This window comes from Sorex fumeus, unplaced genomic scaffold (genome assembly GCF_029834395.1).
Source record: "Sorex fumeus unplaced genomic scaffold, SorFum_2.1 ptg000005l, whole genome shotgun sequence".
Taxonomy (NCBI): domain Eukaryota; kingdom Metazoa; phylum Chordata; class Mammalia; order Eulipotyphla; family Soricidae; genus Sorex; species Sorex fumeus.
In genome coordinates, this window is record NW_026606062.1 from 3,669,636 (window position 1) to 3,682,095 (window position 12,460).

General features: G+C 39.8%; 1 protein-coding gene across 1 annotated transcript in view; it reads right to left on the bottom strand.

The window, feature by feature from the left end:
• COL4A4 (collagen type IV alpha 4 chain) overlaps positions 1–12,460 on the bottom strand; it is a 131,526-nt gene that overhangs the window by 91,100 nt on the left and 27,966 nt on the right. The window contains exons 7-11 of the mRNA XM_056121365.1: positions 10,926–10,994; positions 7,657–7,692; positions 6,131–6,193; positions 5,809–5,844; positions 5,584–5,625 (exon numbers count right to left, since the gene is read on the bottom strand). Of these exons, the coding sequence (XP_055977340.1) occupies positions 5,584–5,625; positions 5,809–5,844; positions 6,131–6,193; positions 7,657–7,692; positions 10,926–10,994 (246 nt within the window). The remainder of the gene's footprint in view (positions 1–5,583; positions 5,626–5,808; positions 5,845–6,130; positions 6,194–7,656; positions 7,693–10,925; positions 10,995–12,460) is intronic.

Genomic DNA, 12,460 nt, shown 5'->3' on the forward strand with positions numbered 1-12,460 from the left:
TAATTTTTAAGACTTCTTGTTTTTCATAAATAATATATTTATAGTTATAGCTAAATAAAAAATCATTTAGAATCTTCTAAGTTAGAGAAAACCTTTTATTAAATCTTGATATAATTCTTTGTGATGTGTGTGATTGTATGTGCATATACATATGTAAGAAAGGATAGCACTGTTGTCCCATTGTTCATCGATTTGCTCAAGTGAGCGCAGCAGGTAGGGCGTTTGCCTTGGAAGTGGCTGACTCAGGTTCGATTTCTCCATCTCTCTCAGAGGACCCGGCAAGCTACTGAGAGAATCCCACTCACACAGCAGAGCCTGGCAAGCTACCTGTGGCGTATTCGATATGCCAAAAACAGTAACAAAAAGTCTCACTTCATGTTCCTGGAGCGAGCAGATGCCATTGGGCTACACCAGCACGGGACAGGGACGAATGGAGACATTACTGGTGCCCATTTGAGCAAATCGATGAACAATGGGATGACAGTGCTACAGACAATGCATACATATGTAAGCATATGTGTAAGTACATATTTATATTTAATTAAATGGTGTCTGAACATAATTCTAAATATATTATAACAAAAACACTATAAGATAATATATATATATATATATATAATCATAATCTAAAGTGAACAACAGAGTTTATATCTGAAAGTTTAAATTGAAAGCTTATTGATGGGGGTATGGTGCCATAGCAGGTCAATCTGTACCTGTGAGGCGAGTGCATCAGCAGCCTGATGGCGCCTTCAGACTTCCAGATACCCCAAAATTGCTGCTGTGCCTTTGGCCAGACCCCAAAAACTTGGGGCAAAGTTTACCAAGAAAGTAAACGGCCAAAAGTTAGGTATGTGGGAGACACACCCACAAACCACCTCGGGCTCAGCTATATAATTGGAGGCATGGCCTCTCTGGTTCCTGATTGAACTGCTTAATGGCCATGATCCCAGAGACTCAGAAACAAATCTTGAAACCCAACGGCTATTGGCAGAAATGCATCCAGTCCCCTCAATAAGTTACAGGCGCTGGGCCACCCCAGATGGGAATAGGTTTTGTGCCTTGGCCTGTTCCCACTGGCAGCCCGATCGCCGCCATCCTCCAGAGGCCACTGGATAGTCAGGTTTGGACCCACAGTGACGAGACACGCAGGGTCTCATGGGAGGGGGATGGAGCCAGCCCTTTCCTCCCTGTCCCAACGAGGCCCCAAATCGCCGCCCTTCAAACGGCCTCTCTGGCTCCTGATCGAGCTGCTTAACGGCCGTGATCCCAGAGGCTCAGAAACAAATCTCGAAACCCAGCGGATTTTGGCAGAAATTCCTCCAGATTTAATTGTAAAATTTTGGAATTTCGAAATTGTGTGGCCACTACTGCAGCCATACAACATCATATGTTATTCATAGCCAGCAATGAAAAACAAATTGTCTACTGTTGCCTTTTCAGCTGATCTGAGTGTTGGGGTAAAATCCCAAATAATAATGTTGGGTCTGGTGTCAAAGTATTGAGTGTAATCAAAGTAGAGAGGAGTAATGTGGAAATCATCTGCCCCACAGGTAGGGGGACAGTGTGGGATGGGGATATACTGTGGGTTTTGGTTGTGGAGAATGTGCAGTGGTGAAGGTACGGGTGATTCATTATATGAGCAAGACATAAACCCGAAAGCTTTGTAACTGCTCTCACGGTGATTCAATAAATAAAATTATAAAAAATGAAAAAAAAAAAGGTAAGGTGGAGTTCATGCACAATTCAATCAGTTAATCAGTGGCTGAATAAATAGCAGTACTCCTACATTTTTTAAAAAAGAAAGTTTATTAAAAGTTTAAATTTTAAAAAATTGTGTTTTTCTCTTAACATTTACTCTTATAACTTTCTGATTACTTTAGAAATTCTTCAAAAACTTAATTTTTATGTATATACAATCATTTGTCATAAAAACATACTATTATTTGTTGAACTATTCTATTCATTAGAATCATTTATGTTGCAGTCAACAGTATTTTTAAACTCTATAAAATGATTAGTCAAGCTCTTCATTTATGTTATGTATTTATGTTATTTTCTCGCAAAAGAAAATGTTCATTGAATCAATTTTACCCCAATAGAACTGTAAATTCTCACCCTTAATTAGAAGACAATTATTTTGTATTTTTCTGGATATTTCTATCACTTTTCTCTCCTATGTCAGAAATAACAGATGGTAGATGAGACCACCTGCGCTTGCAAGCTGGACCCTTAGGGCAAGTGCCTCCAAATCTCTTCTCCCTCATTTCCTTAATTCCTCCAAATCTCATTTTCTTCTCTGTGAAATGGGATTATAAAACAGTCTACCTGAAGGAATTATTTTATTAACTGGATAAAGCACACACAGTGCTTACTCCTTACTACATTGAGTGGAATAAACTCAGTCCTCAAATATATTACTGTTAAAGTCATTAATGGTTTTGATCAGTGGGGCCCGGAGGAGAGAGTGTTTTAAGCTTAAATGAAAACCTGCAACTCACTAGTAAACCCAAGAAACTGCAGAGGAGCCAAGAGTTTGCAAAGGTTGTTTGTTTGTTTATCTACCCTGGTACCTAACGCAGTGTTGGTGCAGCCCTGCTCTGTGGACAGGGTGGAGAGATAGCACAGTGGGCAGGGCTCTTGCCCTGCACAAGGTAGACCCTGCTCCATCACTGGCACCTCATATGGTTCCCCAAGCTCACTAGGAGTTATTCGTGAGTGCAGAGCAAGGACTAAACCCTGAGCATTGCTGAGAGTGGGCCCAAGACAACAAAACATAAATACACTAGTAAGTAAAGATACCTGATATACAAAGATGGAACTGAGCAGAAGCACAAACATGAGAACATAATAACTGGATGGCATAAATTTGTAAAAAATAACCAATAAATGGCTTGTCCTTGCAACTGGAATGAACCTGAATAAACGCCTAAAGGCTGACAAGCAAGGAACTTCTTCAGGATGTAATATATATGTATTACTATACATATATATGTATATGTATATGTATATGTATATATATATATATTCATAGTGTAAAAGTGCCCTAAACCCACTGAAGTCAAAAGGACAAAGAGGGATGGAGTGATAGTACAGTGGGCAGGGTGCTTCCTTCGCATGGGGCAGAACAGAGTTTGATTCTTAGCATGCCATATTGTACCCAATACCTGACAGGAAGTATAGAGACAGGGTAAGCCTGATTCTGCTGGGTGTCACCCCCTCAAAAAAATAGTACAAAAAAGGTATGGTATGAAAAAAATTAAAACAATTCACAATCATATCACCTGGGAAAAATGAGTAACAGCTACTTAAGGTATTTCTTAAAATAGGATGGGGAAGTACGTTTGTGTACACGGGACAGTTCTGCCTCAAAGTCAAAACTATGATTTGCCTGATCAACTAAACCATGAAATGTATCCTGTTTGGGTTCATTTGAGCAGCTAACTCAGAGCCAAGTATCTATCTACCTGTCACTCTCAGGTCTGAGTTTGTGATAATCTCTGTTGGTTTAGATGCTGAGTTTAGATCTAGCTGATGATGCGTCCCAGTGAAGCAGTGATTCTCAAACTGAAAAAGGAAGCCTCAGTTTACCCTTGCCAGCCGCTGTGAGCAGCTCACTTTTGGCTGGCCTCCCTTACATTATTTACTCCTTGCAAATTCCTGGAATTTTTTCTGGTAAACAGAAGTTAACGATTGTTCATTATGAAATTCTGCCCCAGAACTTAGTCTCACAGGGAGACTAAGATGATGGACAACAACCCGAGGCAGGTGACCAGAAGGACAAACCAGCCAGACTACCCTGTACATTCCTGCATTCTCTGTAACACAAACATCCAATTTTCCTATAAAAATCTCACAAAAAAGAGCCATAGTTAACTTATTCTTATGTGAAATTCCTTCCCACTTGGGGAGCTCCTTATCCTCTCTCTTCTACTTTCCAATAAACTTTTCTGTTTTCCAATCTGAGTCTGAGCACCCTTATTATTCAAAATTTTCTTTTTTGAAAATATTGAAGAAGTTGTGAATCACAAATGAACACAGAGACCTGCAGCCCCTTCTGCCTCAGCTGTGTCAAAACTGCATCCTGGGGTTCTGGGTTTGGACAAACATAATTTTGAGGGCCCACGTAACTCTCCACATTGGTGAAACAATGTTTTTAGTTTATTTTCCCCGTTAGTGGCTCAATTGTCAGGGAAGGACAGGTGGCCACCTCCTCCCTCACTCTCCCAGGGTTACTTGGGAGGTTTGTGATACATTTCAGCATCCACCAATGGGGAGGCCAGAATATTACTGGCATCCAGTGGGTGGATGCTGCTAGCCATTCTATAATGCACAAGTTACATCCCACCATCATGAGACGTCAGCAGTGCAAAGGCTGGAAAATCTTATCCTGGAGCACATTTCAATGTCTTTTTGTTTTTCTCTATGGGTTTTTACAAAGCTGAATGTACACCTATACAAAGTGTACACCTACACACTTTTTAAAAGTTGAACGTATGTTTTACAAAGTTGAATGTACACTTTCAACATTCTATCAGAGGCATTTCTCCCTATTATAAAATTTCCTAAGCGATAGCACAGCGGTAGGGCATTTGCCTTGCACACAGCCAACATGGTCGACCCGAGTTCGATTCCTCCGCCCCTCTCGGAGAGCCCGGCAAGCTACCAAGAGTATCTCGCCCGCACGGCAGAGCCTGGCAAGCCACCCGTGATGTATTCGATATGCCAAACACAGTAACAACAAAATCTCCAATGGAAACGTTACTGGGCCCGCTCGAGCATATATAGAGTTACGTGGGCCCTCAAAATATATATATATATACATATATATATATATATATATATATATATATATTCCTGTGTGATTTCTGCAAGAGGCTGTACTTCCAAACTGAACCGGCAGCCAGGCTATATCCCTAACACAGCAAGTCTGTCTTGCCCAGGCCCAGACTCTAGAGGATTCTAGGCAGATAATAGCTATTTGCTCTCCGTGAAAAGCTGCACTTACCACCTCTTAGACATGTAGATTGTTTCCAGAAGAGCTGTCATTTTGAAAAAAAGAAAAAGCCTTCAAAAGATCATCCTAGCTAACTTTCAGGCTTCAATAGAAAGAACTGTGGATATGAGGTGAGAAGCGCAGGGCAGAGGAAGTTGGCCACAGAGAGGGTCTAGGAGATTGGGCTGTTTGTTAGATGCTTTTGGTTCCTGTTATTCTTATCTCCAGTTATGTGTCAATTTATGTATCAATGGGGTGTTGAGGATTCTAAAGACAGAGTTCTGAACTCAAGCCAAAGAAATTAGTAATTACACACGCTGCTCATCCAGATGCAATGCATGTTCAGAAATGTTGAGTCTCTTTTGGCTAGGGTGAAATGTGTCAGATTAATGAACTGGAAGAAATGGTTCAGTTTTGTTAAAACTGTCAGAGACCATTCGGGGTCACGGTGCTACAGTAATTTAGCAAGAAACATTTCTGGCCATAGAGACTTGAAGATGAACCAACTGAAGGGAAAGTAAAGGCAGCCACGGAAAGTCAGGCAGAAGACACATTTTCACATTTTTTTCCCAGCAAAGGAGAATTCTTACCGGGTCCCCCTTCTGCCCCTTTACTCCCATGCCAGGGTTGCCCTGAAAAAGAAGAGAGGGAGAATCACATTTGAAAATCAAAATAGTCATTGCAAACAAGTTAGACTTTGGGGTAAGCATGTGATATTAATTTGTTACATAATTGGGGCATTGAAGAGAAGAAAGATGGTGCTCCCCCATGGTTCTTAAATGTGTGATCTACTGAAAAATGTTTGGGGTGCCTACCTTCAAACCTGGGCTCCCAGGGTGGCCCGGAAGACCCTAAATCAATGACAAAAAAACACATCAATCAATGACCCATCCCAGAAATCAGAATGTGTCTGTGCGGGAAATGCTTGATTTGAAACGCTCCACAGTAGGCTTACTATCGGCTGGGCTGCTTCTAAACCCTGAGACCTTGAGCCGAAAGGGGCTCACTCTGGAATGGTGAGTTGGCCTGCTGGCTCTGCTTTCATCTCTCCCAGAAGCCCCTGTGCCTTACCCCAGACCTGCAGTTTAAACCTCAGCCTGATTTTGAGGGCGACAGAATCAGCAAGATTGTACTTACAGTGAATCCTGGTTCTCCTGGGTATCCCATGGGGCCTGGTGGACCTCTGGCACCCATAGATCCCTAAACATGAAACAAGTGCATTTGTTACCAGAGCTGTAATACACCCACAGCAAAAGCTGCACACAGTCCTGCCTGGATAAAACCTTCATCCAACACACAACCCTGAAAGCAGGGTAACTTCCTCATGGAGAATCTCCCCAGCAGTTCTGAGGTGGCCATTGCATGGCACAGAGCTATGGGGGAGCAGCACCCCTGTAAATGTGCCAAAGACCTACATTTTGGATTAAATGAAGCCCCAGGGATCAACCAACTTATTTACTAATAAATCCTGTAACAGCAAAGAATAGACACAGATGACTCACACTTGAAAGTTATAGGTTGTGGTGCAATTTAAATTTGGTAAAGGAAAGTCAAGTATAAAGAAAACTTATCAATAGCTACTCCTAAATTCTGTGCATACTACAATTCTAATATATCTCAGGATGCTTTAAAAATATCAATATTACTTAACATACAAAGAACATATCAAAGTCTTTTACTTTTTAGTATGTTTTTTAGATGCATCCTATAAGATCAAGTGAGGAGAAATGCTTTCCTCAAATCCAAAGCACTAAATCAGCCAAAAACTATTTTTTGTAACATGTACATTATAGCATAATTGCACACAAATTTCTTCAGTAGTTCTGGAAATGTGGAGAGAGGCATTCTGTTCTCTGTAGCCCCGCCCACATTGAATGATTTATGTATTCAGTGGATTCACTTTCTTTCAGAGTGAATTGCTTTTTATTCTAATAGCAGCATTATTTCACTGGTTATACAGAACTGAGTTTCAGAAGTTGTACAGAAACCCACATGAATGAGTAATCCTGTTTACAGCCAGAAGTTACCAACATTATGGATTATTCATTGGGAAGCAACAAAATTGCTTTTAATTTTAATCTTGCAAGCATTGAAAAAGTGGGAAAGTAGGGACTGAAGCTATAGTACAGCAGGTCGGGTACTTGCCTTGCCCTGACTGACCCTGGTTTGATCCTTGGCATCCTGTATGCTCCCCTGATCCTGCCAGGAGTAATCCCTGAGCACAGAGCTAAGAGTAAGTCCTGAGCAACTCTTGATGAAGGGCACTCCCCTCCAAAAAAAGTGGAATATCTAACATAATCAATAAATTATACATTTCATTCAGCAGGCAAAATCATTTCCACCTAACATATGCCATTTATGTTGTTTCTGATTGGATTTTGCCTCCTAAATATTAATTGACCACGTGAACACAAATAACAGCTAATGATTAGAGAGGAAAGAAGACAGAGGAAGTGTGCTGAGAATCCAGGATGAGTTCCATGATGCGTATCATGCTGGATTTAATGCTCCATTATAACCCTCTTGAAATTCTTAATAATTTCTAAATAAGGAAATGACCTTTTATTTTACACTGGACCCTGCAAATTACGCCGCTGGTCTTATTGGGAGCCCAACCAGTATGGATGACGAAGGGAAATACACGGTCTGCTCAGGGAACTTACAGGTAATCCCGGAAGTCCTGGTTCCCCTCTGTCTCCCTACAATAAAAACCAACAAAATTAACACTTTTTTCAGAGAAACGCTGGTTTCCTAAAGCTCAGATGAAGTATAGGAGAAACACACACAGGAATTATCTGAACTATCTTAGTGTCCAAACTATCATAACTATTGCTTAGGTTTCTCATGGTTGAGAAGACAATCGTGGAAGGACTCTGTGATTTTCAGTCTTCATTCTGCAGCTCTGAGTTTTACTTCTGTGGAAATGTGCAGAACCCAGCGAAGCGCTGCAGGAGTTGTGACAAGAGGGCATCAAAGTAGGTTTCATCTTCCAGTGTAAAAGATTCTCAGTGACAATCTCATGACCCTACTTCATCCACCGATAGTGTCTGCCAGAGCTGAAGTTATAGCTTGATATTCTCTCTTTTCAGGGGAAAGGCAAAGGGACTGTAAAAAGTCTCTGTAACTCGACTTTTGTCACTCCACTGGAGAGTCTACCCACTTTAAAGGACTACAGGATGTGTATTCTATTGTGATCATGGGATTTTTAAAAAATCATAAAAGAGGAGCCAGAGAGATAATACAGTGGATAGGGCATTTGCCTTGCACCTGGCTGACCCAGGTTCCATCTCCGGCATCCCACATGATCCCCTAAGCACCACCAGGACTAATTCCTGAATGAAGAGCCAGGAGTAAACTCTGAGGGCTAGGTGTGGTTCCCCAAAAAATCATAAAGGAAAATACATTGTAAAATACACCTAAACACCTAAAACTAAATAAAATATTTCGTGTCATTTTATTTTTTAATTTTTAAACATTTTTTCTTTTAAAAAGTTTTTCATTGAATCACTGTGAGCTACAGTTACAAAGTTTTTATTTTTGAGTTTCAGTTATACAATGATAGAACACCTGTCCTTCCACCAGTGTACATTTTCCATCCCCAGTGTCCCCAGTATCCCTCCCCTCTCCCCCCTAAAATCCCACCCCTCCCCCTGCATCTATGGCAGACAATTTCCCTCTGATTCTCTCTCTACTTATGGGCATTATGGGGTTTTTTGTTTGGTGCCATTTTAAAGGATATTACAACTCTGAGGCATTAAGCACTATTTCCAGCTTTCCTCTCTTCCACTGAGGAATCTGTTCCCTGGGAAATACCAGTACCCTTAGTCCTTTCCCATCTCAGCCCCTGACAGGCACCATTCTGTTCTCTATGGATTTGACTCTCCTGGGAACCTCACTGAAGTGTCAACTTTCCTTTGGTGACTAATTATAATAACCTCAAGGTTTATCCATGATGCATTGTGTATCAGAGCTCCCTTCCTTTCTTAAGGCTGAATAATATTGTTCTCCATGGGTATCACTAATCCATTCTTCCTGCCATAGGACACTCTTGCTTCCTTCTGCCTTCTACAATTCACAACTGACTATTGTGAATAAAGTGCATTTGAACTTGGACTCACAATGAATGCTTAAGGCCCTGCCTTCAGTTCTCCTGGGTACCTACCTGAATGTAGAAATGCAATTTTAGGGGGGAATTAGAGTTTAGATTTATTGAAGAATTATCATACTGGTTTCCAAAGCAGCTGTACATTCCAACCAATGATGTACAAAGTTCTAATTTTTCTGTGTAACTACCAATATTTGATATTTCCTTTTTTTTTATAATAGACTTTCAAATGGGTGAAAGCTACCTTTTTTTATGAGATCAGGTGAATGCAGGGTGGTATGGCCATAGAGAGACTAAAAGTAAGTAAAGTAAAGGCCCTCCCGTTGATCATCGATTCGCTCGAGCGGGCCCAGTAACGTCTCCATTGGAGACTTTGTTGTTACTGTGTTTGGCATATCGAATATGTCACGGGCAGCTTGCCAGGCCCTGCCGTGCAGGTGAGATACTCTCGGTGGCTTGCCGGGCTCTCCGAGAGGGGCGGAAAAATCGAACTCGGGTCGACCATGTTGGCTGCGTGCAAGGCAAACGCCCTACCGCTGTGTGTTTGCTTGGTTGGGTTTTGGGGCCACATCCTGCAATTCTCAGGGTTTACTCTTGACTCTGTGTTCAGGGATCACTCCTGGCAGGGCTTAGGGGACCATATGTGCTCCTGGGATCAAATACAGGCAGGTCATGTGTAAGGCGAGTGCTCTACCTGCTATACAATCATGCTGGTTCCTTAAAGGACTTCTTGCACGGACTCTGTTTCTCAAAACTTACTGAGTGGGAAACCGCTTTAATCAGGGATCCAGTTTCTCTTTTGGGTGAAGTACTTACATTTATCTGTCCCAATTTCTTACCTGTTCTCTTTTGAACATTTACAAAAACTATTCACCACAGTAACAGTATGCAATGGGTTGTAGATTACCCTGTGCTGAATATAAATTTTTCTATCTTCATCTTAACAGCATCAAGAGGGAAGATGGCTTCCTCTTGATTGAGAAAAAAAGATGAAGCTCAGAGAACTCAGGGAAAACTTAAAGTCACAATTTCATACAGTCAGAACCCTTTCTCCAATATGTTTATCAACACACCATTTCAGCACATTTATTGACATTTTATAAGTATGAATGGACCCGGATAGAATAGACACCGTAAAGTCTAAAGATATCACCACTCAGGAATTCTTGGGGCAGCATGCACTCAAGATTTAGTAGGAAACCATCCAAGACAAGTTTCATGTAATTGTTATAGACTAATCCACCCTCTGGCGGATTAGTGATGAGAAATGATGTCATCATCAAAATGAGTTGTCTCTCCTCAGGATTTATATCTAATGATCTCTGCTCATTCGTGACTACTCATACCAGAGAGACTAGGCGGTAATCCAAGACTTGTTTATAGATACTGCATTTCATTCTTCACTAAAAACACAAAAGTGTTTAAGTTACCAAGGACGGTGCTACAAGCTTTTCAGAATTTTCAAGTCCTATAATTGTCAAGCTCTTGTACTTTCCATAATATGGTGATTCCTACTATATTGGATTGCCCAAGACAGCGTTTAGCATCTTACCTGTACGGGTCAGTCTCACCTGTCGTAAAAAGTCAACAGTACCAACAGAAACAAAAACAACCCAGGAACAAATGTATCCATAGCAATGCTGCAAGAATAATTAGGAGGGGTGGGATTTTTCAGTGAAAGTAACTAAAGTCATAAGCCTTCCACAAGTAAGATGCATCACAGAAAATCAGGGTATTGATAAAGCAGGACCCAGGGACATTTCAAATGAATCCTTTAGACAGATAGTATTTTTTATATTTTCAACTGACTGTGACCATAAAGCTTACCTGAATACCTTTAATGGCACCAAAAATGAACACAGAATCTCCTTTTTCTCCATTTTCTCCAGGAAGGCCCTGAAAATAAAATATTCATTTAAGTGAAGGGGGAACAGCATGTTGCTCTTCTATATTTCTTTTCTATGTGAAATGTTACTCATCAATAAAATTACCAATATATTTTTGTTTCACCAGTGGAGATTTCTATATTCTCTTTATAATTATTATTATTATTAGGCTGTGGTATATTTTTATGAAATATTTAGTTAAGTTCTATTACATATTCAAAGATAAATTATCTACTAATATATTTATATTATTTATATACTATAAATATAGAATATGTATTTTTATAGGTTGTATTTAAAATTTATTAACATATTATAGTGACTTACTAATATTGAGCAGGTAAATTACTTTAGTACGGCATACTATACATGTATCATTCTTAAAAAAATAATTTTGCAATTTTCAGTTAATAATTTATGTTCTAGAATTGTTCCTTTAAAATAGATTTTATCCATTATACTTTTTGTATTCAAAGTGGAGTCCAGGTATCCTTTGTAAGATTACATTTAAAATTATATTTTTGTATGGTTTTCATAAATTAGTTGCAAGTTTATTCAGGGTATTTAAAAAAAAGTGAATAAAATACCTCATTGCATTGTTTTAATATCTTCAAAATTATCCTATTGAGTAGCTTAATATCCTATTTCATATATTAATACATTCAGCTTGGTTTCCATATAAAAATTTCCCCTACATCAAGCTCCTACAAAGGTCAGACTTCACATCAAAATCTTTTAGCAGAAAGTCTGACTTGGTTTCTCTGGGAAAGAGTTAATGGTTTTATACGTTATGTCAACAATTTTCTTGAGAAAACAGGTTAGCCTATCCAGCAGGTCTTGCTTCAACAGTTCTAAAACACATGAATTTCCACAGTTAATTAAGTAGAACTAATTTTCAAGACAATGGTTCAAGTTTCCAATTACCTTGGATATTAAGTGCACAAAGGGTGTACTACTTCATTATTATCTTATTGGTTCATGGATTATTTAGCAAATGCAAACCAGGATCAGTAACTGACCAACTGTATCACTCCTATCAAAATTTTGGTGACATTTCTCAGTTAGTACAGGTACGCACACACATACAGAGAGAGGGAGAGAGAGAGAGAGAGAGAGAGAGAGAGAGAGAGAGAGAGAGAGAGAGAGATCACAAAGTATGTAATTGATGATATTTCATGAAGACAGAAGATTGAGGGGCAAAGTTGGGTAAGAAGTAGGGTATAAGCCTCGCTGATGTGAGGTCCTGGATTTGATCCCTGGAACCACAATAAACAAAGTGATGAAATCATCTATTACATCAGTAATTAAATATATCATGAAAAGAGGAAACTAGTCATCAGAGTACAAATGAAGTAAGGAAATGAAAAGTGATCCTCAGAGCAAAATCTCAGAGAACATAAGCTGGGTTGAGAAGACTGAGGTGACTGGAAGTGTTGGCTCCGCCATCTTTCACACAGTAGGGATTTGGTGAAGACA